At 42.6% G+C, this 26,627-nt stretch overlaps 1 protein-coding gene across 1 annotated transcript in view; it reads left to right on the top strand.

Moving 5' to 3' along the window:
* Cfap61 (cilia and flagella associated protein 61) overlaps positions 1–26,627 on the top strand; it is a 266,015-nt gene that overhangs the window by 53,621 nt on the left and 185,767 nt on the right. The window contains exons 8-12 of the mRNA XM_051183146.1: positions 7,749–7,837; positions 12,766–12,840; positions 17,033–17,217; positions 18,854–18,893; positions 22,064–22,203. Coding sequence (XP_051039103.1) covers positions 7,749–7,837; positions 12,766–12,840; positions 17,033–17,217; positions 18,854–18,893; positions 22,064–22,203 — 529 coding nt within the window. The remainder of the gene's footprint in view (positions 1–7,748; positions 7,838–12,765; positions 12,841–17,032; positions 17,218–18,853; positions 18,894–22,063; positions 22,204–26,627) is intronic.

Raw genomic sequence — 26,627 nt, 5'->3', positions numbered from 1 at the left:
AGGCCAGCATAATGCCTGAGTCCTTACGCTGCACATCATGTTTCCTTGGAACCTTCAGAGGGTGTCAGAAGCTTTGGACCTGGGGTCTCAGTGGATACTGGGAATTGAACCTGGGTCCTCTGCAAGAGCAACAAGTGCTCTTAACCTCAGAGCCATCTCTCTAGCCTCTTAATATAAATATTTTAAAGATTATTGTCTCCACGGGGATAGTTGTGTAGGCAAAAGTAAAAAGTCCCTTCTTATATAAATCTGCACGTCTTCCCATGGCTTTTTGTCTTATGCATCCCTTGATTAGCCCAAAGGCTATGGGAGAGTTGCTGGTTTGTTGAGGATTTTGTTGTTGTTTTCTGTGTTGCTTATTTCTCAGGCAGGGAGCGTGGCTTGAGTGGGTGCAGAGTCTGGTTGGAATGGCTTTGTTCCCTTGTCACTAGGGCAGGGAACCAAGATTCCCAGACAGATCCACTCCATGTAGCTGCTGCAGGAATGGCGGATGTTTCAGGTGCTCCCTGAAGCCCACACCTACAGTCGGGCACACACTGCTGTCCAGGAGGTGCAGCTGTATTGGTGCTTTCTACCACATACAAACTATAGTTTCCTGAGGCTGTAACCCACTCAGTAAGAGTGAAGATCACATGAAGAGAGACACTGTATCCCTCTCATTCATTGGCTATCAGGCTGTGGAAACAAATGGACCCTATGAATTGGAATTTCCTCAGGAGTCTCATGCTGGGGGAAAGAAAAGGCTGAAGCCTGGTGTCAAGCAGAAGAATTTGTCTCCCAGGAAGGTATTTCTCAATGCCCCTGCCCCCAACACACACACACACACACACACACACACACACACACACACACACACACACACAATAAATAAGCAAATCAATAAAAGCAGGAAAAAAACTGAAGAGATTCTATAACAGTGAAGCTATACCCAAGAAACGTCTACAATATGTTCACCTAAACAAGACCTGCAAGTGACAATTGATATATCAGTGTTGTCAGGGGAAATCTCACAGAGCTCCAGTACAGTCCGCCAATGGCTGCTGAGAGATTTCTTCAAGGATGAGCTCCTTATAGGTTATCTGATCACAAGTGGTTGGCCCTGAACACATGTATATATGAGCAGAGACTAAACAGATTCAGAAGGTTGTATAAATGTGTGTGTATGTACATACATATGCATGTGTATATGTGTAATAATTTGAAGATGGGGTCATGAACTTTTTTTTTTTTTTTTTTTTTTTTTGGTTTTACGAGACAGGTTTTCTCTGAGGCTTTGGAGCCTGTCTTGGAACTAGCTCTTGTAGACCAGGTTGGTCTTGAACTCAGAGATACACCTGCCTCTGTTATCCTAGTGCTGGGATTAAAAGTGTGAACCACCACCGCCCAGCTAGGTCATGAACTTGAGAGGGGCCACAAGAAGAATTGGAGTGGGGGAGAGAGTGGGGTGAGAATAATGTAAATACAGAATTCATGTATGAAATTTTCAGCAGCAACAAAAGTTGAGAGCAAGCTAGTCAACCGCATTCCTCTTGGTTTCTGCCTTTGAGTTCCTGCCTTGGCTCCCATTGATGAACTGTGACTGGGACATGTAAAGCAAACGAACCCCTCCAAATAAAGTTAAAGGGATTTTACATAGTTCTGACTCATCAGATCACCTTGAAGGTGCCCCTGGGGCTTTAACGGTGGGTCAGTGAAGAATGGGACGACACGAGCAAATCTGCTTAGTTATGTATCCCTCTTGTCCCCCATTTAAACCTAAACATCATGTCAGATGAGGTTTGGAGCCACTGGACCTCTCTGCTCCTTCCCAGTGCGGCCACATTGGATAAACCTCTTTCTCCGCTTTTCATGATTACTTCTCTTTAATTGGCCTACTGAGGATGAGTGGCTGAAGCTAGTGTCTTAAGTCAATTAACAAGGCCAGTCCCTGGACGTAATTGCTTGCATCAGTCCCTACTCTCTTCAGTGGCCATTGCCCCCTTTTAAAGGGGAAGAGATCTGGATTCCCAGATCCCACTGCATATATTTTTCAGTGATACTACATCAGTGGTGGTTGGATGGCTCATTCCTGAACCGCATGGCAGATGTTGGCTTGGACACTGTGACAGCACTTGCTTTGAGTTGCAAGAAAAGACTTAGGTTACCAAGAGAAGCAAGCTTGGGTGTGACCTTCTCAAAGCTGCCTTCCCATACAGCCCTGTGTTTTCACACTGGGGCATGCAGAGTACTTCTCCAGTGCCAGCGTGACAGTCCAGTGTTCAGCCTGCCTTTCTCCAGTGCTTCCGTTTCTATGCCCATTTTGCTCACTGCCTCTTCTTCCCCCCTTTCTCCACTTCTGTGGGTGGGTTGTGCTGCCTTCCCAATGCAAATGGGTTCTATCTAGCCCTGTCTTCTGATAACCAGACTTTCTGTCCAAGCGTCTCTGTCTGATATTAACCATTGGTGTGTCCCCTCAAACACCCACCTTGTTGAGAAGCTGTGTTCCGGTTGACTCTACACTCTAAGCAGCCTTTGTCTTCCCCCCTATTAATTTTTTAACTCTTTCTGCAAGATGAAAGACCAAATCCTTTCCCTGGGCCCCCTGGGATACTACTGTGATAGTCGAACTCATACTTCCAGGGTGCTTGGAGTGTCAGGCTTCTCTCAAAGTGGGAACTCCTTCAGAGGTGTGGATGGAAGAAGCTGTGTCTGTAGGACACTCTGCTCATTAAAATAGTGCTATTTCCTGTTGTTCCTTATTGTTCAGATGTCTTCACTTCAAGTAATTTACTACATCGCCAGGGGTGTTTATCTTTCCACATTTACAGCTGTGAATCTTCCATATGGTATTGCCTTGTCTCTGTCCCATAAGCTGTTAGCAAGTAATGTTGATATTAATATTCTCATCATTGCTAATTCTTTTTTTTTGTAATTCTTGCTTATAATTGTATTCTCTTCTTTGAGCTAAAATTTATTTAGGAAAGCAACTTGGTTGCCAGTTGGTATGATAATCATTGAGTGTTTGCTCTCTTGTCTTTAATTTCCACTTTTTTTTTTTTTTTTGTATTGTCTGGAAGAATAGCCTGTATACTTTCTACTTTGAGTTTGAACGAATGTCCTTCACTCTAGCCTGATCTAGGTTCAGTTCTTGTTTTTTGAATGTGTGATGTGTCTTCATTGACACTATTCATATGAATAGTCTGGTCTAACTCTGAGACAGGAAATTTCCCATTTCTCTCTCGTCTTTTTCATTCCTCTAAGTATTTATAAAACTCTTGGCTCATCTAGCTTAGATGCTGGGCTCTTCGATGCATGTCTTATGTGCTTTTCTGTGCCTATGACAAACTACCCCGACAAAGATGACGTAGAGAGAAAGGGTTTCATTAGGCTCACAGTCTCAGGATACAGTCCATTGTGGTAGGGTCGTCATGACAGCAGGAGCTTGAGGGTGCTGGTCGCAGTGTGTCCATAGTCAGGAAGCAGAGAATGGTGAGGGTGTGTTCCTGCTCAGCTTCTTTTCTCCACTTAACACAGCCTGGGATCCCATCAGAGAATGGCACTACCCACAGTGGGTAATCCAACATAGTCAAGGTAGCCCACAGACATGCCCAGAGGACCAACTAATGTTTCTGTATTTTGTCAAGCTTACAATACTAACTAGGATGGTGCTTGGGGTTTCACCATAGTGAGATTGCCATTGTGGAGAATATCCTTTACTAGTATAAAATATTTTTTGTAACATACAACGTTCAATTTTGTATAAGATTTTATCTGATGTTAACATATCCATTTCTAGCCAACACTAAACCAGTAGAAATTCATCAGTGAAAAAGTCTAAGTAATGTGCTCCAAGTCACAGGCATAAACATTTTTGAGATGGGACAAAGTAGAATAGACAAATAGACTTCACATAATTCACTTACGCACTCTACCTTTGTTTTGTCTTTCATATTTACATTTACTATCCACGTGTACTTGATTTTGATTATTAGCAAAATATAGGAATGAAATATCATTTAAAAATTGACCAAGTACCTGCATACACACACACACACACACACACACACACACACACACACACACACACACAGAGAGAGAGAGAGAGAGAGAGAGAGAGAGAGAGAGAGAAAGAATGTGTGTGGGCACAGGTGTACCACAGTGTGTGTGTAGAGGTCAAAGGACAACCCCCAGGAGTCATTTTTCTCCTTTTACCATGAAGGTCCTGGAAAGCAAAGTGAAATCATCAGGGTTGGTGTCAAGGCTTATGCCCATTGAACCAATCCCAACAGCCCCATGTATCTATCTCCTTTCAAAAAAGCTTTTAAAGGACACTTTTCAACAGAACTTGGGATTTTAATTTAATTAATTTATTTGTTTTTTTTTGTTTTTTCTTTTTTTCTTTTTTTTTGACAGGATTTCTCTGTAGCTTTAGAGACTGCTCTGGAAAGAACTTGAAATTTTTAGTGTAGCCAATATGATAACATTTTTCTTTTGTGACATTTATCATTTGCATTTCTAAGGAAGGGTTTTTACACCCACGAAGCCATGGAAATAGTCTTCTAAACAGTCTTTAAAAGCCTTCTAGTCATGTCAAATAGGTTTCTAAATGTCTGGGGTGTAATCTTACCTAAGTTAATTTGGAGATCCACTAGGAAATAGGGGCAGAAATAATTTTTTCTAACACAGTTAGCCAGTACTACTGTATAGCTTATTCCTTTTTCATTAATTTGAAATGTCATCATTAACACCAGTCAATATCTCAGGCCTGGATGTGTGTGTGTGTGTGTGTGTGTGTGTGTGTGTGTGTGTGTGTGTGTGTATGTATGTATATATATATACATATATATAAATATTATATATATAATATTTAGTACATTCTTTTCTATAATCCACTATTTCAAAGATTGACTTCTTTATAGAATGTCTTACTATAGGAACTTTCAAGCACTGTATTTCTTTGTAAAATATTGTTCACTGACTCTCCATATTTTCTCTTTTAGGATCACCTTTCTTTGCATAAAAATAGTTTTGGGATTTTTGATGAATATTTAAAATGAATGTAAAAACACATACCATTTCTTTCTAAAGTCTTCACAATGTATTATGTTGCATTCTCTGTGTATTACTCACCTTAGATACAGCAGGTAGATTCAAAGCCTAGTGGAACCTGAAGCCTATATAACCCGGGGTCTTCTCCAAAGATAGTTATAATTATGAATGTAGCACTGGATGCCATGCTGTGGGAGTGGCCTGTGCCAGGGAGGTTCTTGAACTTCTAGCTTAATTAGCCTGTGGTAAACCCACTTCAGATAAGCAATATCACACAGAGAGAATGCCATGGAAAATTGTGTCTTCCCCCTTCTATTGGAATAATCTGCTTCTTGTGTCTTTGAAACTACTTAAGTGATGGAAGCAATAAAATAACCAAGTGTAGCTGCAGTTATGTTTGCAGTCGAATGTCACATAATACCACAGCCTTGACTTTTCTGAGATAGCATGTCACATTTGATGACCTCAGGGCACATTGTGAACATTAACTAATTAAACCTCACAAAACCCAAGAGACTTTGGAAAGAGAGATGTAGCATCACCTTGCCCAGTTCTGAAATGCAGCCACCTCTGGGGACAATGGTGGCAGCTGCTTAATAATAAGCTTCAACACCTCACAACAGTTTAGCTAAGACAATTAGTTATTGTAGTTAGTAATTGTCTTGTGAGCATTACACTATCAAGTGATTAAGTCACCAGGATTATTAGTTCATTGTAAATCTAGTCCATTCTTCTGTTTTACTTTTTAAAGAAAATTTATTCTAATTGTAAAAAATATAACACATAGCGTAGGCCATGTTCTTGTTTTCTTTTAGATCTGTTCTTCAGTTTGAAACTTAAAATAAGGACCGTCATTAAAAAAACATAGTGTAGTTTAAAATAGAGATATTGATAGGAGCAAAACTAATCAGTAATAGCAGAAGTCAGAAAAAAGTATGTTGTGGGGGAACAAGGAAAACTTCCAGATCTTGGAAATTTTTTGCATATTCACTTCAGGAGTCACATAGAAGAGATCTGTGTAGAAAGCTGGTTGACCACCTTTCTGTGTTTTTATAACAAGCAAATTAGCCTGTGAAAACATCCCAGGCTTATCATGAAAGTGCTAGGAGGCCCAGGCACAAGACATACTCAGGGACTAGAGACACCATAGGTTTTAGCTTCCTTGAAGCATCTTTCTTCAGGATTCTGTCTTTTCCTGGGACACTTCTTCATGGCCAACAAGCTACATTTCGTGTCTGGATATGAGTCTCTCTCATTAACACCTTCAGCATTATCACTCTGAAAATTTCCTTGAGCATCTGGTTTTCCTCTAGATGTTCATTGTATTTCACTTACCTATATCTTCTTCAAAAGCAGGTAGAAGACATTCACAGTCCAGTAGTTTGAGTTGAGCAGTGTCGGCAGAAGTCAGCCCGGTGATGGGTGTTGAAAGATAAGCAAGTTAGAGGCAGAAGCAGAGAGAATCACGAGCTATCCCTGGCTCTACAATGTCTGATGGGATAGTTACAGAGATGAAGGCAGAGCATCTTTCCCACAATGACTCCATCTCTGGGGCATTCAGAGGGCCCAGGGTGCCTCAATGACCACAGGCAGAGCAGAGCATCTGTGCTGCTCTGAGCTGTGACCCATCAGACAAAGAGAGCAGATGTCACTGCTGAGATCCCTCAGTGGCGTGGGCCCTAGGTGAGGCAGAAGGGAGGACGAACATTCCTACTGTGATGATTTCTTCCAAATTGACCTGTTAAGGCATCGATGACTTGGAGATGGGAAGGAGGGGAGGATAGAGAGGGCAGAGAGAGGGAGAGTTTGGGAGGGAGGAGGTCTTTGAATGGGAAATGGGGCAATTTTCCCATTGCAATTTTTGTAGATTAAGCGCGTGAAGAATGTCCAAATGCCTCCCTTTGTAGAGCATGTAGAGCATGTAACAACAGCTCAGCTTCAGCTCTTCTCATTTAGAAAACAGAAAAGGGAGCTGTCATGGTTGCATACAGCTATAATTCCAGTATTCCAGAGGCAGAAGCAGGAAGAGTGTGAGTTCAAAGTTAGCCTGGGCTACATAACAAGATCCAGGCAAAGGGTTGGAGAGGGGAAGAAAGGGCCATGGGGTTAGGGGCAGAAGGTGGGAAAAGAGGAAGAGACAGCGGAGAAGAGGAGATGGGAGAAAGGCTGATGCCAGCGTCACTGGCAGACGTTACTTACGTCCATGGTATTTCCAAAGAGAAATAGCCCTTTCCTAATCTTTGGTGTTTGGAGAGCACTGGATAGTAAATTGTGGTATTTCCATCTTCTAATTTAGGACTGTTTCAAAGCCTGCCATCCAACAAGGTGACAGTTGTTTGTACACTTCAAAGGGGCCTGACATCAAAGGAGCCTGTTACCCAGAGCTGGGCAGAGGCTGGGGGTGCCTTCGTGTCAGGCGCATACCCTTTGTGCACATCATTCATCTGCGCAGCTTCCCTGGTGCAGCATGGTTTCGTCTTCACCACGTGGAGAAGGCAGAGAAGGGCTGAAGAGGAGCTAACCTAGACTCTGAGTGTCAGAGGGAGCATTAGGGTGGGCGGCAGACCCCTGTACTCTTTTCCAGTTGCTCTTTTTGGAACAGACACCTGCAGATCCACCGTGACTTAAAAACACTTGGGCATGCTACCACCCAGTTTCCTATGGCTCTTTGCATTGTGAGTCACTTATTTTCTGTCCTTACTCTGCCTTTTTTTTCAAAGATGCCGAAATCAAGAGTGACAGCCAGGGCTCTCAGAAAGCAGCCGAGGAGTCATTGGGAAATGCTTCTTCAGAGGCCGTGGAGACCCAGGTAAGGCTCACTACTTCACCGGCCCTGAGGCTTGGGGATGGGCCTGGGGATATAGTGACACTGAATGGGGCTTTGGTGCTAGGATCCTCACTGAATTCTGTCATCTGCTGCAGAAAGACTCCACTTACACTAAGGTGGTGAGATTGTATAAGTTTGTAATAGGTAATGGTCATGCTGTAGAATACAGGCCAGAATGGAACTTCATCTTGTATTTGTTACCTTTCTTATTACTGTGGCAAATGCATGGCAAAAGCAACCTTGACAAGGGAGACTTAATTTTGGCTCCAGTGTGAGGAGGCTGTAGCAATCATGGTGCGGATGGTATAGCTGTGACAGAGAAGCTGCTGAACACACTGTATCTGATGTCAGGAAGCGGGGAAGAGAGATGAATACCGGTTTCCTCCTCCTCCCCTTCCAGAATTCAGTCTGCAATCTCAGTCCGTGGGATGGTGCCATCCATGTCTAAGTTGGACTTCCCTTCTCAGTTAAACTTTTGTGGAAATGCCCTCAACGATGCACCCAGAGGAGTATCTTCTAGGTGAAAGCGTACTAATGCTCACGAGTCTACACCTTGTCAACTTGATACCCAAATATGTCACCTTTAGCCATTATAATGCAATGGTCCTCAAAGGTTCATAGGAAAAATGCATTTAACATTTCTAGAGCATCCCCCTCCCCCCATAGTCTGTAACAGTCTGAACCCTATTCAGAAGTCCAGTTCCTGTGGAAGAAGACTCAAGACAATCTTGCCTGTGAGCCCCTACAATACAATACAAAATATTACATAGTCAGTATATGCCAGCACAGGGTAATAGGTCCCTTCAGAAAGAGAGACACAGGGGTAGAGCAAGACCATAGCAAAAACCTAAACCCAGCAGAACAAACAACACATACTGTTGTTCTATGCCCAGCATATTGGGCTCTTGGTGGCATCATCTGAACTTCACCAGCCTCAGGTAGTGGCACTCTCCCTGGTCTGCCATTGTTAGCAGTATGGCCTTTCTTCTAGGCCAGCTCCATTCTGTGCTTGCAACTTTACTGAGTGTACCATGGTCCCGTGACTCCAGATCCTGATGTCTCCTTGCAACCAAAGCATCATGATCTCAGCTCCATACAGAGATCTCTCAGGGACACACTCCAGGGAATCTGACCATGTCACACAGTGCCTGGTCTTTGTGGCTTTCTGGAACCTCGTCCAAGTCTCTAAAATCCTGTAACTCTTATATTTTATGTATTTGTAAAGCTAGCATCATGTGACCAATACTGCTAAGTTCTGTTCCCAGTTCAAGGTGCCACCAGCTCCTCTCCACCGTCCTTCCTGCACATTCCTTGACTAAAGGAGGCTAACGTAGACAAAGCTGCTCCCTGGAAGCTGATTAGGCAATCCAGAGTTGCTGAAAAACTAACAGGCTTCACACACTCAAATGTACCAGCATGCTCCTTCCTGTCTTGGTTGGGCCTTGCTACACCACAGAGACACCTGTCAGTACTTCCCGAAGAGCCACCCAGCTTCACTCCACTTGTGTGGTCTCAGGATGAGCTTTCCTTTACCTTGCTGCCAGTGTGGCTGTAACAGAACAAGTGGTGTGCTGCTGCCCAGACCTAGACCAAGGGATGAATCCACTCCCAGGGAGTCCTGAACTGGTCATGTGATGAGATAGATAGGGATTAGCGGGTGGGCCCAGGAATCCAGCATTGTTCCATTTGAGTTACCAGTGTCTTAAAATGCCTGTATTTGAGGGGCTGGTTCTAGCTTCTCATATACTCCAGTGAATCAGTGCATGTCCTTTTGTCCTCAGGAGCTAGGCCACTCAGGTCCCCTCCTTAAAAGAGGGGTCAACAAGTGGGTCAGGCAGGAATGTGTGAAATGAGTGCTCACCCTTAGGTTAGTGTTAGTCCCCCGGCACTATGTCAGCACCAGCATGGGTAGAATCTAAGCTGGACTACATAGTTCCTTCAACCTCTGCTTGAAGGACTCCTTCAAGATTGGGAGTAGGCAAGGAACTGTTGTTTCCTGAGCCCCAACACCTCCTTCCTCCTCCTTTATAGTCTCACACCAGAAAAGAAAAAGTACCTCTTGCCTATCAACACACACATACATGCACGCACACACATGCATGCATGCACGCATGCACACATGCACACGCATGCTAATCTTGGGAAGAAGAAGGAAGGAGTACCCGAGGCTTAGCACTAGGTCCCCTGGGTTATCCTCCCCAATTTTCATGTTGTGGAAGTCTTCCTTTTCTATGGAAGAATGCTGGCTGATTGCTCCAAAGCACAAAAAGACTCATCGTGTAATAATTGGGTGCCGTATTTCAAGTACAGTTTTATCCACATAGATCCAGTGATCTTAATGGTCAGGAACCCTGCTAAGTGCTGAGGGAACCCCCCAAACCAGAGCACAGTCCCAGCCTCCAAGAGGTTATATGCGATGGAAACAGAAGAGGCTCTTAGTGAAAGGCACGGAGAACAAGATGGAAGACACCAAAAAGAGGGGACCCAAAGAGGAGTAGACCCTTTCAAAGAAGATCAGAGGGCCTGGATGATCAAGGGGAATGAAACTCATGAGTGGCATTTTAGAAAACGGAACTGAAATAATTTTATTAGTATATCCCCTGAGAATTTCATACATCCATACACTGTATTTTGATCACATTCACATACCCTCATTACTCTGAGAGCCACCTCCTTCTCCATCTTCTCCCAACTCTGTGTTCTCCAAAGTAATTATTTTGACTATATTTTATTTGCTCTAAAGGTTATAGATATAGGAGATAATAAAATGATCCATCATAGACTTCTAGAGATAAAAGTACAGTGCATATGCATTGCATAGGTTGAAAATGCATCAGAAGGACTGATGGCAGATACTGTGGGAGAAAAGATCAGGGAACTGGAAACATAGAGAAATGAGACATTTTAAAAAAGGTTTTTTATTTCGATCTTTCTCTCCCTCTGTGTGTGTGTGTGTGTGTGTGTGTGTGTGTTACAGTGAGAATGTGAAGGCTAAAAGATCAGGGAGCCAGTTCTTTCCTTCCCTACCACATGGGTCCTGTTGAACTTATTTTGTTAAGCTTGGTGGTGAGTTCTGGCACAGGGATCTAATATATGTTAAACTGTAGCCTATAGAGGAGACAAAAGAGATTGGGACAAAAACAAAAAACAACAAAACAAAACAAACAAAACAAAAAAAAACCAAAAAACAAAACAAAAAACAACAAAAAAGCCCCAAAACAACAACAATAACAAAAACCAAACAAATGAACAAAACAAACAACAACAACAACAAAAAACAATTCTGGATGAAACCATTACAAGATTGCTGACTAGATGTGCCTGGTGGCCTTTCTTTTGGCAGTGAAAAGCAGCTTATGTAGATGTGATATAAATATCTATATAACATCAGCCAACAAATAAAAATAGAATTACATACCATTTAGAATAGTAAAAATAGGAACACTTTGTAGATAAGTCTAACCAAAGATGTTTAAGATCCATGCATTGTCAACTGCTAAACCTTTCTTATCAAAGAAATACAACAGTGAGATATCCTGTACTCACAGACTGAGATATCCTGTACTCGCAGACTGAGATATCCTGTACTCGCAGACTGAGATATCCTGTACTCACAGACTGAGATATCCTGTACTCGCAGAATGAGATATCCTGTACTCGCAGAATGAGATATCCTGTACTCACAGACTGAGATATCCTGTACTCGCAGAATGAGATATCCTGTACTCATAGATTTGAAGACTTGATGTTTGTCAAGATGTCAGTTTCTCTAATTGCTCTATAGATTCAGCAAGACTCTAATCCAAATTCAGCAAAAATACCATGGAAATTAAAATAGAAAATTTATATGGAAAGAGAAAGTCAGTCATAGCAGTCAGAATAATTTGCAATGAAGTTTTAGGATTGAAACTAATTGGCTTCAAGTTATATTTTAAAATTCTTCTATTTAGGTAACATGCTACTGGCCTCAAGGTCAATCCAAACAAAACAAAACATCCTGATAGAAATGAACATGGAATTGAATCGGAGTGAACATTTCCCAGAAGAAAAATATCTAAATGAAATGATATTCAATTTCCTCAGCTAATAGGGAAATGCACATGAAAACTATAGTCAGATGCAATTATGCTTTATTTATTAGGATGACTAAAAATTTAAAAACTAAACATTCTAAATGTTGGTGAAGGTGTGCAGGAATAGTGGTTTATTTACACATGGGCCATACTTAACAACAAGAGGGAATAAACTGCCAGGATGTTTGAGAATATGAACTATTTAATTTTTAATGTCAAAAGAAATAGAAATCAACCTCTCTCCCAATAAAAGCATACCCACAATTCCAAGAAACACAGACCAATGGGGTGACAAAGAAGAGGTCGGTATTTGCCTGTTACCAGGAAGGACTCGAAGCAGTGAGATATAGGGGCACAGAGAATTGCAAAAACTTAGGGGAGTGAGGTATATGTTCATTATTTAAACATATTCATGTATATGTATATACACATATACACACAAGTCAGACCTCTCCAAAAGACATATTTTAAATGAATACAGTTTATCGTATGTTAATTATACTTCAATAAAATGGATTTTTTTAAAATAAAAGCTTGGTGCAGCTCCCAAGTTACACAGAAAAATTGAGTCACAACTAATGTCTAGAGAGAATTAGGAGGTGCCTGTAGAGTCCTAAACACCCATCCACATCCTCCTCCTCTCCATTTAAAGCAATCTTATGAGGTGGATGCTGCCTTGTTTTCTTTTAACAGATGGGGAATCTGAAGCCCTGTCATTTTCTCAGTGCTTCCTAGCCATTAGTAGGGGCACCGAGGTCTGAACACTGGCTGCTCACTGCAGAGCTTGGGTTCTGAACCACCATGGGTTGATTTTTGCCTTCTCATTGTCCTTTGCAGGAGAAAGACAGTGAAGAATCTTCTTTGTCTGGAGATCGGTCAGCAATCTTCAGTAAATTCTCTGATGATGTGAAGGTAAGGTTTGTGCATGTACATGCCTCTAATGCCTGCTGGCTGTGAGCTTCCCTCCTCCTCCTTCAGCCTTTGTGTGCCCGGTCCTCCCATTGATCTCCAACGCCTCTCCCCAACACATAGCCACTGGTGTCCTTGAGTTAGCTCTGGGCAACTCAAGTCCCTAACCCCACATGCCCTGAACAGCTCAGACTGAAAGTTATATTTTATTTGTGTTTTGATTATTAGTTACCATTTTAGTAAACATCTTTTTCTTCTTTTTTTCCCAAAGAAACTTGGGAGAGCTAAAATGCTTATTAGAACACCTACCCCTGGTTCTGTTCACCCCCAGCACACACACACACACACACACACACACACACACACACACACACACACACACACACCATATGCACACACATGCCCAGGTAATACACTCTAAGTATGTGTACTTTTGTGCTGCTTATGTTCCTGTAACAGTTCTCTCTTGCTGCACGTTCAAGCCAAGCTTCATTTGGTTAACTAAGGTTTCCTTGGCATAGTCGTCTTCTTCGGCTGTCCCTAGGGCATCTTCCTTTGTTACTTCCCATCATCCCACTCACACCCTAGCTCTGTTCCTCTGGCAGACTGCTTCCACTCATGCCTTGTGTCATCTGTTTCTTGATCACCAACTGGGGAGTTGCGAGATCCCAATGCCCTGTGGTCCTATTCAGGATTTTGACCTTCTAAAGAGCAGAGGAAGGCATTGAGTAGGAGGTTGGCAGGATCTGCCCTTTCTGTCCCAAGGCCAACCCTCTCCCTGATCCCAGAGGGCCTCCTGATGACAGGCTGCTGCACTCTGCTGCCTTTAGAAGCTTGTGCCTTTCTGAGGGAGACCCGGGCCACCAGAATTAGCAGATCCTTGATGGCACTGGGGCAAGCCCTGAATGCTCCTTCCACAAGTCCCAGCTCTGTCAAGAAGGCCAGTCCCCCTGCTGTCTAACCCCCAGATACCGACCAACTAAGGAGTTTGCTAGAGGGGAGAGTGCCACTTTGTGATGGCCAGGCCTGAACTGGAGAATAGTGCTGTGACTGGAGGACTGATGATCTAAAGGTCTGTCTTCCCAGGCTGCCTTCACTGGGGAGTGGAGACAGGTTCCTGTGCTATCTTCAGGGAGGGGTGGGGGTGGAGGAGCAGTATGTGCTGGCAGACAGAGATGGCACAGCATGGTTACAGATCCACTTTTGCATTTGCTACTGGACTACCACTCTCTGCCCGCTGTCACTTAGTGTCCCTCAGCACCCCAAGGAAGAGGGCTAAAGGTACCTGGCTCCAGCTCTTTAGGGAGCAGCCAGGAGGAGCAGGAGAGTTGCTGGGGAATGGACACCCCAGCTCCTCCACCTCTGAGGCAGGGAGGGCTCACAATGGAGTCCATAGTGGAGAGCCAGTCCTTGGAAGGCCTGTGTTGGTCCTTCCTTCCTTGTCTCACTTTCTTTCCCTCTTCTCAGAGGTTCGTGGTAGCTGCTCAGACCCTGACCTTAGGCTTGCTTCTGAGGGGCCCACACTGTGACACTCACTAACCATTGTTATGTCCCCCATGGTTATGCCCCAGGAAGGAGAGTGGAGATTCAGTGGGAGGTGACAGTTTTCTCTCTAACAGTCCTTAAGAGTGAGGCCACTACTTTATATACCGAAACACAGGTGGAATAGGAAGGGAGAACCAGAACCCGTTAGACACCCTCACACACACACACACACACACACACACACACACACACACACACACACACACACCAGGACATCTAAGCAGGCAAGATCGATTTCCCATGTTTATCTCCTGACCCTTCCCAGGAGGGGGGTGGGAAGAAAACCACTGAAATGACAGGGAAGACGTGAAAAGGGCACAAATCCACAAAGACAACAGAATGGAAGGGAGTTATTGGCAGATAAGCACTTTGAAAATATTTAGAATCAAGAAAATCGATGAAGGAGTTTGCACTGGCTTAGCAGAACTGAGGGAAGACTAGTAAAAGTGGTGTGAACTCTCCACAGGGGCTTGGGATTTTGCTGAGGGGAGGTAAAGAATGAAGCTGAGCACAGGGATCTGTTTGGCAGCCTGGCAAGGACTAGCCCAGACCCCAAACTCCCTGCAGACTCTACATAGCTGACCAGCCACACCCCAGGGGAAATGGCCCAGTGAGTATGCCATGGAGAAACTAGAAAAACATGACTGCATGTTCCACTCTACAAGGCTGTCAGATGGAGAAAGGCTCTGGACAGAGACAGTGCAGTTCTCCATTTCAGATGGAGGAGCCCAAGCCAGAAGCCAGGTGCTTGTTGAGTAGTCTGTTGCTGCTGTAATTAATTACCACAACTTAGTGGCTTAAAACAATGGTGCCTGTCGTCTTCCAGGCCCAGAGATCAGAATTCCCAGACAGGTCTCACTGCACTAAGCCTCTAAGTGTAGGTGGAGGGTTATTCCCTTGCTCTGCTAGTGTGTAGAAGGCACATGTATTCCTTGCCCTTTGACCTTCCTCTATCTTCAGGGCCACAACAGTGCACCTCCCTACCCCTATCTGAGCATATGCCTCCCTCGTCATTTTATCATATCCATCGAATAAGCCAGGGCCATCTTCTCAAAAGTCCTCACTTTAGTGGCATCTGCAAAGTCCCCTGTCCCTGTGAGGCACATGTCTTCAGGTTCTTGAGGGTCACTGTTTTCCTTCTCCAGTCTCTCTTGCAGGTTGGAACTGCAGGCTGGGAGAGCTTTGTGTTCACAACTTTTCTGTTACCCTGATAAAACACCATGACCAAAAGAGTTTATTTGGGCTTACAGTTCCAGAGGACTGAAGGTCCATCATGGTGAGGGGGGAAGTAGCAGATTCAGCAGGAGCAGGAAGCTGAGAGATCATCACATCGCAACAGGAAGCATAAAATAGGATAATTTGGAAGTAGGGCAAGGCAGTGCGTTCTCAAAGCCTGCCCTCAGTGACATACTTCCTTTAGCAAGGCCACACCTCCTAAACCTTCACAAACAGCATCTCCAAGTGTGCCCTGAGTGTGCAAATGCCTGATCTCAGGGGACATATTTCCTCCTTCAAACCATCACAAGCTGGAGCTTGTCCTGAATATAGGCAGGGGAGAGAAACTGAAGTTCATAGATCATTTCAAATACCTGATTGTTTAGAAAACATTTGACCAACACTCCCCAAATCTTACAAAACGTGAAAAAAATTGAAAACCAAGCAAATAAAAATAAAGTACACAAATGAGAATGGAGTTTTATTATACTGCTTTGTTCATGGTGTCGACAATGCATCCTAGTGTATGTAATGACATATCATGACATTATCTGTATTCTGTAATCTGCAATATATCATAACAATGCTGATGGAGCGAGAACTGTAATTTAATTATTCTGTGGAGATAGAATACTTGGAAGGAATGGTGGAAGTGGTTTAGATATATCCATCACTTCAGTGTTCAATAAGAAAAACATTTAAATTGATGGATTAAAAAGCAGAAGCGTAGCGTGTTTTTTCAGAAGTAGAGATAAGTACCCCAAGAAACTAAAAGGTTAAAAGTGATACCTGATGGGAGGGCAGGGGGTTAAGGGACAGCTGGCTTTCTTTATCAAGTTTTACTACTAATATTTTGACTATATGCTTGTGTAACTTTGATTAACTAAAAATTCCAGAAGGATCTCAGAAGGAGTCAAGTTTAACCCCCAAATCAGAGTGGATGCACTGTGTTAACTTCCCTGGCGGCTGAGGTCAAGTGTCCCTTTCCCAGCTCCACCTCATTTCCAGAATCACCTGAATATTCTAAAGGTCCAGAAATGCTATACCACAAAAAGTTAACGAAACCCGTTTTCTGTTCTGAAACAGAACTTGCTTGCTGGCAGTTTTAATGTGTATAATATAATTCTACCATACTAATCTTTACCCAGTAGAACAATTAAACAAATTAAAACATTTGTTTTCTGGCCTTTGTATGAGAAGTTGTTTGTATCACTGTACATTTTGAATCTCATTAAGAAGTTCTTCAGATGGACCTCCACAGGGTGGTTTGTTTCTGACGAGGCGGTCACAGGCATCATTAGGAACAGGACATGTAGAGATAGTGTCCCAGGCATCGTAAAACACAGTAACAGTCATCATATGAATAGTACAGCACAAAGCTAGCCTTATTAAAGCTCTGTGGCTCCCTTCTGCTTGCCCCTCTCTGCTTCTCTAGGATACAGACCAGAAGCTCAGCATGCTTTCCATCATGGGCGATGAAGACCTCAGTTTGAGTAGTGAGAGCTCTCCGCCGTCCTTTCTGTTTTCTGAGGAATCCTCCCACTTCCGCCCCATCTACCTGGGAGAATCTGCTGCCTTTTGTATTCAACTCTTTTGTATTGATGAGAAATATGAGGCGAGGCAAGTGCTGATCTCCAGTTTGTCTGCTGTGCTAAGAACTTCTTTGGCAATAATTTTTTCACAGTGTGTGGTCTTTAAACCAGACCCCATGTCCTGGGGATCCTAAAACAATAGAATTCTGGGCCCCATCCAGAGGTGCTAGTCCATAAAATTTGGGTAAAACCTACAGAATGGGACATAAATATCTGTTCCAGTCTATTTCACCTGTACCATGGTTGGAGATCTGAAAAGTCCTGTGTAGCCACATACTGTCTCCATTCTGGATAGTGTGCATTTCTCCAAGCCTTTGAGTCTGTACTGTGTTTGGATGCAAGCAACAGAAAACCCACTTGAAACAAGGCTGGCACAACTGAGGATAAGTCCAGTGATAGGGCTTACGTTAGACAATGCTAGGTCCCAGACTTGGATAATCAAATTGAGGAGGAACTTTTTCTTTACCTATTCACTCTGACTCCCTGCTGTTGGTCCCAGTCTCAGAAGACAGGGACAGTCTCAGGTCTGCAGAAGAATCCCATGGGAAGGTTTTCTGGTTGGCGCTGAGCTTTGCGGCCAAAGTGTCAAGAGGCCTACTTGACTCGGTGCTCATTCCTGTAGTTTAATGTGTAGTCAGTCTCTTGCCTCATGCTCCACTCTTAATCTGGAGCAGGAGACACACCAAAATGTAAGATAAGAGGGGGTAAAAGGAACACCCTACAATTCAGGGAAACTATCAGAAGAAGGAGGCATGATGTCTGGCAGACAAAGTCTGGCTCCCACTTCCTGTCCCTAAAAAGCATCTGTGTATGCTATGCTTGTGGCCCCCATTTCTCAGTCTGAATAGGGACCATAGCCTGATGCCTGAATTGAGCATCGCCTTCAGCAGTCACCTACTACAACCTTATCCACAAAATGCTTTGAAGAGGGAAATATGTGCCCATTTTGATGTGTACCCATTTTGATAGAGCAGAAGGTTCTACAGTACCTTTGAACTAACCAAAGACAGTGCTGGTCATTTCCTTTTTAGAGGGTGCATTTAAACATAATCCTCACCTTTTAGGTTCTAAAAGTATGGGTTTTTAGATATTAAATGTTCAACGTTATGGAGATCACGGAGGTTGAAAAGGGAAATCTTTTTATTTCAGTTACATTGCAGAATAAATAGCCTGGAGTCGCCTTCTACAGTTGTCTTATGCTTATTTTTTTTCTGCTTTTAGATAAAATTGTGCATAGACAGTTATTTTTTTATTTAGTTTGATGACACCTTATAATTTGTCTATGAAGGCACAAATGTGGCTATTTAGAAAATATTTTGCAAATAAAATAAAAAAGATCAGAATAGCCAGTATCACACAACCAAATCTCTCCTTAACCCTTCCAAGAAGGGAGGGTCGATCATGTCCACAGAATGCCCATCGTTAGTATTGCCTTTTAACTGCACAGATATTACTGGGCACAGTGAGAGTGTTCAAAGATTCTTCGTTGCTGCCACAGGAAGCCTACAGTGTATGCAAATGATTAGCATTCACCCGTGTAAGTGATTAGACACTACTCTGGCTGGCTAACTGCTGAAAGGGGGTAGGGTATATAATGAACTGTCTCATGCATGATGCTACATTTATTTGCGGCCCAGTAACATTGTTCACTGTCTTATTTACAGGTCCCTGGATTTTATGAGTTTTGTTTTCAGTCTTTTTCCCGTGAGTACATGCCGAATTCTGAGTAAGAAAATTGGTTTTGTAGTTAACTTATAGAAAGACAGAATATTTCTTGTACAGACATTTAACATGCTATGAATGTTGAGGCTTGAACTGCTCCCCCATTCTGAAAAGATGGCCAAGTGGCACGTCGTGAACTCTTAAAAATAGAAAATATTGCAATTTTTTTTTTCCGGTAGTGTGTCTGCTGTGGGATTGTTTCTTTTAGAGACAACATTCCAGTATTTTATTGGGATTAAATAATTCACAGCCATATATGAAAATGCCAGTAGTTAGGAATCCTTAGTGCCTGCGATTGTTGGATCGCTGTCTGGTTTACATTGGCTCAGACTATCCGGGCATCAGTATAATGCTTTGTGGCAGGTGGGAAGGAGGAAACTTGTGGTTGATCTGCAGCTTGGCTTTTCTTCCACACTCATTCCTGGGGCCTAACACGGTGGCTGGAATGTAGAAGGAGCTCATCCCGTGTTGGACATTGTCTGAGATCAAAGTACAAACATACTCCTCCAACTTAGAGACTCTGAGCCCCTCCATTGTCCCATTGTTGTCTGGAGATGGGGATCCCAGCCAACAGCTTACCATGGGAAGGAAAGGAAGTGAAGAAGGACGATAATCAAGGGAAACAGTAGGTCTTCAGAAGGACCTTTCTGATGCTTAGCTGTGACAGTTATATGTACAAGTGTACTTCTTCACTAGGCAAACTTAAAGCAGAGACTCTGTTGTTTTACGTGTCCTTTCCACTTGGTATGTTGAGACAAAAACAGATATAGTTTAATTACATGTTCTTAGATTTTACTTGCTGTTTTTTTTTTTTTTTTTTTAAAGAAATGAAACAGCCTTAGAATAGGGCAATATAGTCCCCGCTGTGGTTTCTTTAAATTGATTTTTGAGGCATTTTCAAAGCTCATAGAGCAATGTGGATTAACTCAAACAAAGAATTTTCAAAGCTGGTTCCCTCAAAGATGCCTTAAAGACATTTCACCGAGCTTCATTCCTATTTCAACATTCACATTATAAAAGTAAGACTGGATTTTAATGGGCAGAAGACATGTTTACGTTTTTTACTCTATTTGACTTGGGGATATAAGGATCCAGGAACAAAATACCATCATTACTTCACCCTTAATCCCTCAAATCCAAGCTGAAGCAACTCATTATCGTCAGCACCCCCTCCCTGAGGAAGCCCACCGAGACTTGGCACCCAGTCCTTATTTTCGGCTTGAGTAGCTCAGCATTGTAATTCTAAAGTCTCTCTGAAAGAAGCTGTGTTATTTTGCTAGAAAGAAGGAAGATAAGTTCAAATAATGACTCACTCCTTGGGGCTGCAAGATGTCCCGAGGGCCTTGGATTAGCCCAAGTAATACCTTCACAGGGTTCAAGAGGAGGCAAAGTCCCAAAGGGACAAATTAGCTCTGGGAAGAGCAGGCTGCCTCTGTGGGGACCTGGGGCAGGATCAAGTGGCTTCGAAGAACACAGAGAGCTTCGAGCTGTACTGTCCTAGACACTGGAGTGAATGTTCCAGTCGCAGCGCCAACAAAGAATAAAAAGGAAGAAATGAAACTCCTGATTATAACACATTTCACCCAGTTCGATGTCTCAGATGCAGCCTTTGCAGCATGCAATCAGTGTCAACAGTGCTAATGAGCTGTGTTATATTCCTCATCCTCACACCAAACTTTGAAGTACAGTGTTTTTAGATTGCAGCACATCTCAGTATAAGAAATGGATTTTCCTCAGCAGTGTTTAATTTTATTTAGGTCTCAGGTCTCATGTGATTTGCAGTTAGATAAGAAACTTCCTATATTCAAGTTGGGGTGGATAGATTGACATGACTCTCTCTCTCTCTCTCTCTCTCTCTCTCTCTCTGTGTCTCTCTCTCACCCCTACCTTGTCCAATAAATGGAATGAAACTTGGTGCCAGTCTTTAAAGTTTAAATTAATGAAATTAAGTTAATTAAGTGATATTAAATTAAGAATTTAGTTTTTCAATCACACCAGCTACATACAATGCAAAGTCTCATTGGTCACATGTGACCACCTGGCACCTGGGAGAGCAAGGTCTAGAGAGGTAAATGGCATCTGTCTGGACTTGCTGATCCTTCTGTGTCTTCTGGGGTTCACGCTTGCCTTTAGATTGTCACCTTGAAAGGATGATGACATGACAGAGGAGTCATTTATAACCAAAGAGTTTTAAAGGCAGAAAAGCCTGGAGTACCACTCAAATTTCAGAGGCGGGGCCAAGCTTCTATAAATTTCCTGTCTTAAGTTCAAGGCCATTGTTATGATATGCTGTCTGGTTTACTCACTGATAAAACTAAATTCCCAAATGTGATGGTCCTAGTTCAAAAATCTGGTCCAGGTATCATAGCACAGGCCTGTAATCTAGAAACCTAGAAGGCTGAAGAAAGAGGATTACAAGTTCAAGACATGCATGGACTACAGAGAAAAGTCTGGGCAACTTAGTGAAACTTTTCTCAAGATTAAGAAAAGAAAAGAAAAGAAAAGAAAAGAAAAGAAAAGAAAAGGCTAGTAAGACAGCTCAGTGGTAGAGTCCTTGGTGAGATGGCTCAGTGGTAGAGTCCTTGGTGAGATGGCTCAGTGGTAGAGTTGTTGCCCAGCATATGCCAGGTTCTGGGTACAATCTCCAGAGCTACAAAATTAAAGTCAGTAAGATGAAGTGTTAGGAATTGATTGTGATAGAACATATCTCTAAATCTGTGATCCTAGAACTCGGGAGGCTGAGGCAGGAGGATATGAGTTATGCGTTGGAGGTCAGGTTTGGCTTCATATAATACAGCCCTGTCTCAAAGCAGCTGCAACAATGGGAATCTACTTCTGTAAAAGAGTGCTTCTGAATGGGCCACTCTATGTTACAGCCATTTGTTCAGCTCTCAGTCAGCTTCAATGGTGTCTTCTCCATCTCCTCTTAGTTATTTGGCTCTATGAGTTTTATTAATGACTCCAAATGGTAGAAAAGTGAAACTTGTGCTTTGTCTCACTTCTGTTTCCCATGTTTTTTTCTTTTTTCTTTTCTTTTTTTTCTTTTTTTCCTTTTCTTTTCTTTTTTTTTTTTTTTAGCATGGATTTGTTTAATATTAAATGGCTTCTTTTGTTCTCCAAATGTCTTATTGATTTTTAAAAATCATTTTTAGGATAAAAACTTCTGCTTGATATCTGTGCCTCATCTCACACCTGAGTTTGTCCTCATCCAGAACTTTGTAAAGGTCGTCCCATTTAACAATTGTACACTAGAGCATGATCTCTATGTGTTCCATCGAGCTGGACTGCTCAGGTAAGTGGACTCATATGTTGTGTGACTTCCTAGGAGAATGATAATGTCTTGTGCTAGTTTGAATGGAAAATGTCTCTCATAGGCTTAGGTATTGGAATACTTGGTCTCCAGTAGGTGATGCTGTTTGGAGGAGGTTATAGAACTTTTAGAAGGCAGAGACTTGCTGGAGCAAGTATGTCACTGGGGTCAGGTTTGGGAGTTTGTAGCCCTGTCTCATTTTTGATTGTACTCTTTCTACATGCGGTTGAAGATATTAATTACCTCACAACCTCCACATCTCATTTGCCATTTTGGAGTCTGCTGTATGGAACCATAAGTCAAAATAAACTTTTTCTTCCATAAGTTGCTTTTGATCACAGTATTTTATCATAGCAACAAAGAGTAATAAGGCAGCTGCATCACTGAAAAGCCCACACCAGCATGGGTGATGACTCTACAGCTGATATTCTCTTATTTCATGACAAAGAAATCAGGAAAAGAAAACACAAATATCCGTACAAGCACATTTCAAGCAAAATATGATATAAGCACTCATATCACTTACAATTCTTATTTATGCAGCTGGTCACATGAACTTTGCTGGTATTTATAACTACTGTCCTCTACTACACATTCTGGATTTCTTGCTCTTTTCCTTGAGGAGCGACCCATACCTTCATTTCTGAAAGGTCCGTGCCCTTTGTCTTCCTGACTGGATTAGGCTGTTGTAATTTCCCATTGACTTTAATCACAGGACATGGTAGCACCAAGAGATGCCATAAAGGATCTCCTGCACTTCAGGCATAATCTTTCTTACCTCCATCATGCAGGAGCAGTGCAGTGTCCCCTTGGTAGTCTGGATCAATCACCCTTCTTAACACTGTTATTCCTTTCTTAGCCTGGTGGCATAAGAGCGTCAGAAGCTCAAAATGGCCAGGGAAAAGTCCAAGCTTCCAGTGTTAGAAGTAGGTTTTTCCTTCCAGTCTGGTCCCACAGCCATGCCAGCCCCAAATAACACACAGAGGCTCTGTATTAGATATAAAGCTGTAGGCCAGTTACTAGTTTCTTATCTGCTAGCTCTGTCTTAAATATTAACCCATTTCTAGTAATATAATTATTTTCACATGGTCTCATCTTACTGGAGAGAGGGGCCAGCATTCTGCTCTCTCTGTCTTCCATCTTGAATCTCTTCGTTACTCCTTCCAGAATCCTCTTTGTCTCCTAGTCCTGCATATCTTGTTTTCCTATTGGCCAACAGTGCTTTATTCATTAACCAATAGGAGAAACATATTTACAGAATGACATCTCCCATCATTCTGGCTCAATGGAATGTTTGTTGTGGCTCCTAACAAGAGTGCTCCCCCTTCTGGAACTAAAACTTCTAGACAAGGAGAACTTAAGGTCATGGGAACAGAAAGCAAAACTTTTCCTACTGGGTCACTAGAGGTGATGATGGAATTAATGCCTTTTCCATCTCTTGATTCTTGAACTCATGGACCCTGGCTATGGGAGAAACTGTACCATATATTGGATGCTGACTCAAAGCATATACTGCCTTCTGGAGAACTCTGCCCCAGTCTTCCAGGTGGTGGCTGTCACCTAATTGGCTCTATAATTGTGTCCTCAAAGACCATTCCATCTTTTTATCAGACCAGTTGCTTCAGGATGATGAGAAACATGGTAAGACCAATGGATTCCACGATTGTGGGACTACTGTCGAAATTCTCTGGCTGTAAAGTGAGTTCCTTGGTCAGAAGCAATACTGTGTGGAATGCCATGTCGATGTATAAGGCATTCTGTAACTCCATGGATGGTGTTGTTTTTTGGAAGAAACATTATGTGCAGAAGAGACAGATCCATAACCAGAATAACCAGAATAAGTACCTACCCCAGTATGGACAAAGCACTGTCCAGTCCATGGAGGATGCAGTCCAATGTAGTCAACCTGCTACTAGGTTGTTGGCTGGTCAGCCCAGGGAATGGTGCCATATCTGGGTCTCTGTGTTGGTCTCTGCTGTTGGCATATCTGGCACTCAGCATTAGCTGTCACCAGGTCAGCTTTGGTGAGTGAAAGTTCAAGTTGCTGAGCCCAAGCACATCCCCTGTCTCTGCCACCAGGACCACTTTGTTCATGTCTTCATTGGGCAGTAACAGGAGTTGCCATGGAAAGAGTCTGACTGTCCACAGAATGGGTCATCCTGTCTACTTGACTACTGAACTCCTTCTCATATGAAGTCATCTTATAATCAGAATTTACATGGGTCACAGGTGTATCAATGTGACAGATAGTAGAGTTCAAACTGAAGATCAGAGAAGCCAGGCAGCCAGACACTCTGTGTCCCTGCCAACCTTTGCTGTTCTCCATATGGATTTGGCCCTTCCAGCAGCTCTCTGGTAACCCTTCATTGGTGCTGTGAATATGCAGTTCCTTAGTGATGGATGCCACTGAATGATTGTGCTAATGTATTTCAGATGCTTACCCTTCATCCATGTGGCCTCTCTGGTGAGGTGTCACTTAGATTTTTTTGCTTCCTTTTACTTAGGTTGCTCATTTCAGTTTGATTTAAAATAAATCATAGATACCTGTTATTTCTATAATAGAAAAATGTTAATTTGGTATCAGACTATCAATTCAAGTTCAGCGTTTACAGTAGCTGGGAGAATACTTTCAGTTAGGAATAAAATAAAGCCAATTCAGGAAGAGCTTCTGCCATTGATCGACTCCATAAGCAGGAGGTCTGGGGACAGATAGGCAGGACTTCAAGGTTCGTGTTTTAAGGACCTTTGTTTCTTTCCTTTCTTTTGCCATGGCCTTTTCTGTGTCTGCTCCATCTGCAGTTGGCTCTTAACACATTGGCATGGCCGCAACATTCTGGGCTGACATCCATGTAGCGCCACGGCCGGAAGGTACAGGCTAATTGAGTGCTTTCTTTCCCAAAAGCCCACAGTGGAGCTCCCCATTGGTCTAATAGAATATGCAGCTGTGTGCTTATGGTAGTTCTAACCCAGGTGCTGGGGAAACATAGGTGACCCAAACCGACAGAAGTCTTGGCTCTCATGGGGCCCTGCATTCTTGCCAGGGGAGGAAGACACAAATAAATGCTGGCCTTTCTTCTTGTTCAGTCATTGATGGAGGGTATATTTGGTTGTCATTAATGGAGGGCACATTTGGTTGAACTGGTAGCCCATTCCCTCTTGCTACCTTTCCATGTTGTGCTTTTCTGAAATCTGACCTTTTCCTTTGTAGGAAGACATACCAGACTTACTCATCCAACTAATATTTATTGTGCTAGAAACACAACTTCTTGGCTAGGTCATACAGCCATTGTCAACATTACTCAGTAAATAAAGATGGCCTTCAGTGGTTAGCCTCTGAGAGATTCTTCCCTTCAATATATTTGTTTTATTTGCTTTTCTGTGAGTGGCTCATACATGCTTTGTTGCCATTTTTTCTATGATGTAGCCATTTTACTCATTTTAGGCTCATATTATCATGGCTAATGTATAGTGATATCACATCTGTCCTTTGTTCCTCGTGCCCTTAATGGGCCTCTTTAATAGAACACAATACAAAGTTTGTTTATTGTTTTGTTTGGGGCCTGGTTGCTTTCTTGTCTGTGTATGAGTCATACTGATATGTTGATGACATTTCACATATTCTTCTGTACAACTTTTGTGTCCCCTGACTGGCATCAAAATTGCCCAATTTTCTGTGAGACACTAACTGGAAAGACACACAAATCTGAAGTTTCTAAAAGCATTCATTCAGTTTGGAGTTGAAAAAGATACATGGTAAATCTTTCTTGTTACTTTTCATACATCATTATCTATTTTATTTTGTATATGGTCAAATTGAATACCTCAAATCCTTGCCTTTAAGGCCAGACTCACTTTTTTGTTTGTTTGTTTGTTTGTTTTTGTTGTTGTTATTTTTAAGGGGATAATAGAACATCTTGTGGTGAAGCAAGTTACCAAGACTGAAAAACTTGTAATACCCAAGGAAGGACCAGTAGGCAAGGGCTTCATCCTTTTTTCATGGACCCCGAGAGAAAGGGTGCCCAAGATGGCTGTCTTGGGGAAGGAAAGGGTAGGGAAAGATTTGTCAAGAGAACCTGCTTTGCTTTTTTTTTTTTTTTTTTTTTTTTGGTGACACAGAAAGCCTTGTGCTTAGATAAGGAAAAATACTGCTAATCTCCCACTTTGACTCAGGGTACTTGAATCCTGAAGAAAAGAATAGTTGGATCATTATGGTCACCAGGTGTGCAATTGTCTCTGGGAAGGGCCTGCAAGGCAGAAAGGGAAGAAAAGAACTAGAGTGTTAACATATGCCAGAGTGAAAGAATGGGCCCTCAACAGTGGACATAACGAGAAAGAGAAAGTTGTAGGAGTTTATGGAGAGACGGAAGTAGAACGGCACTTAGGTGCATCCAATGAACCACTGTCTT

This window comes from Phodopus roborovskii, unplaced genomic scaffold, assembly GCF_943737965.1.
Source record: "Phodopus roborovskii unplaced genomic scaffold, PHOROB, whole genome shotgun sequence".
NCBI classification, from domain to species: domain Eukaryota; kingdom Metazoa; phylum Chordata; class Mammalia; order Rodentia; family Cricetidae; genus Phodopus; species Phodopus roborovskii.
This window is presented reverse-complemented; position numbering and strand designations above follow the sequence as displayed.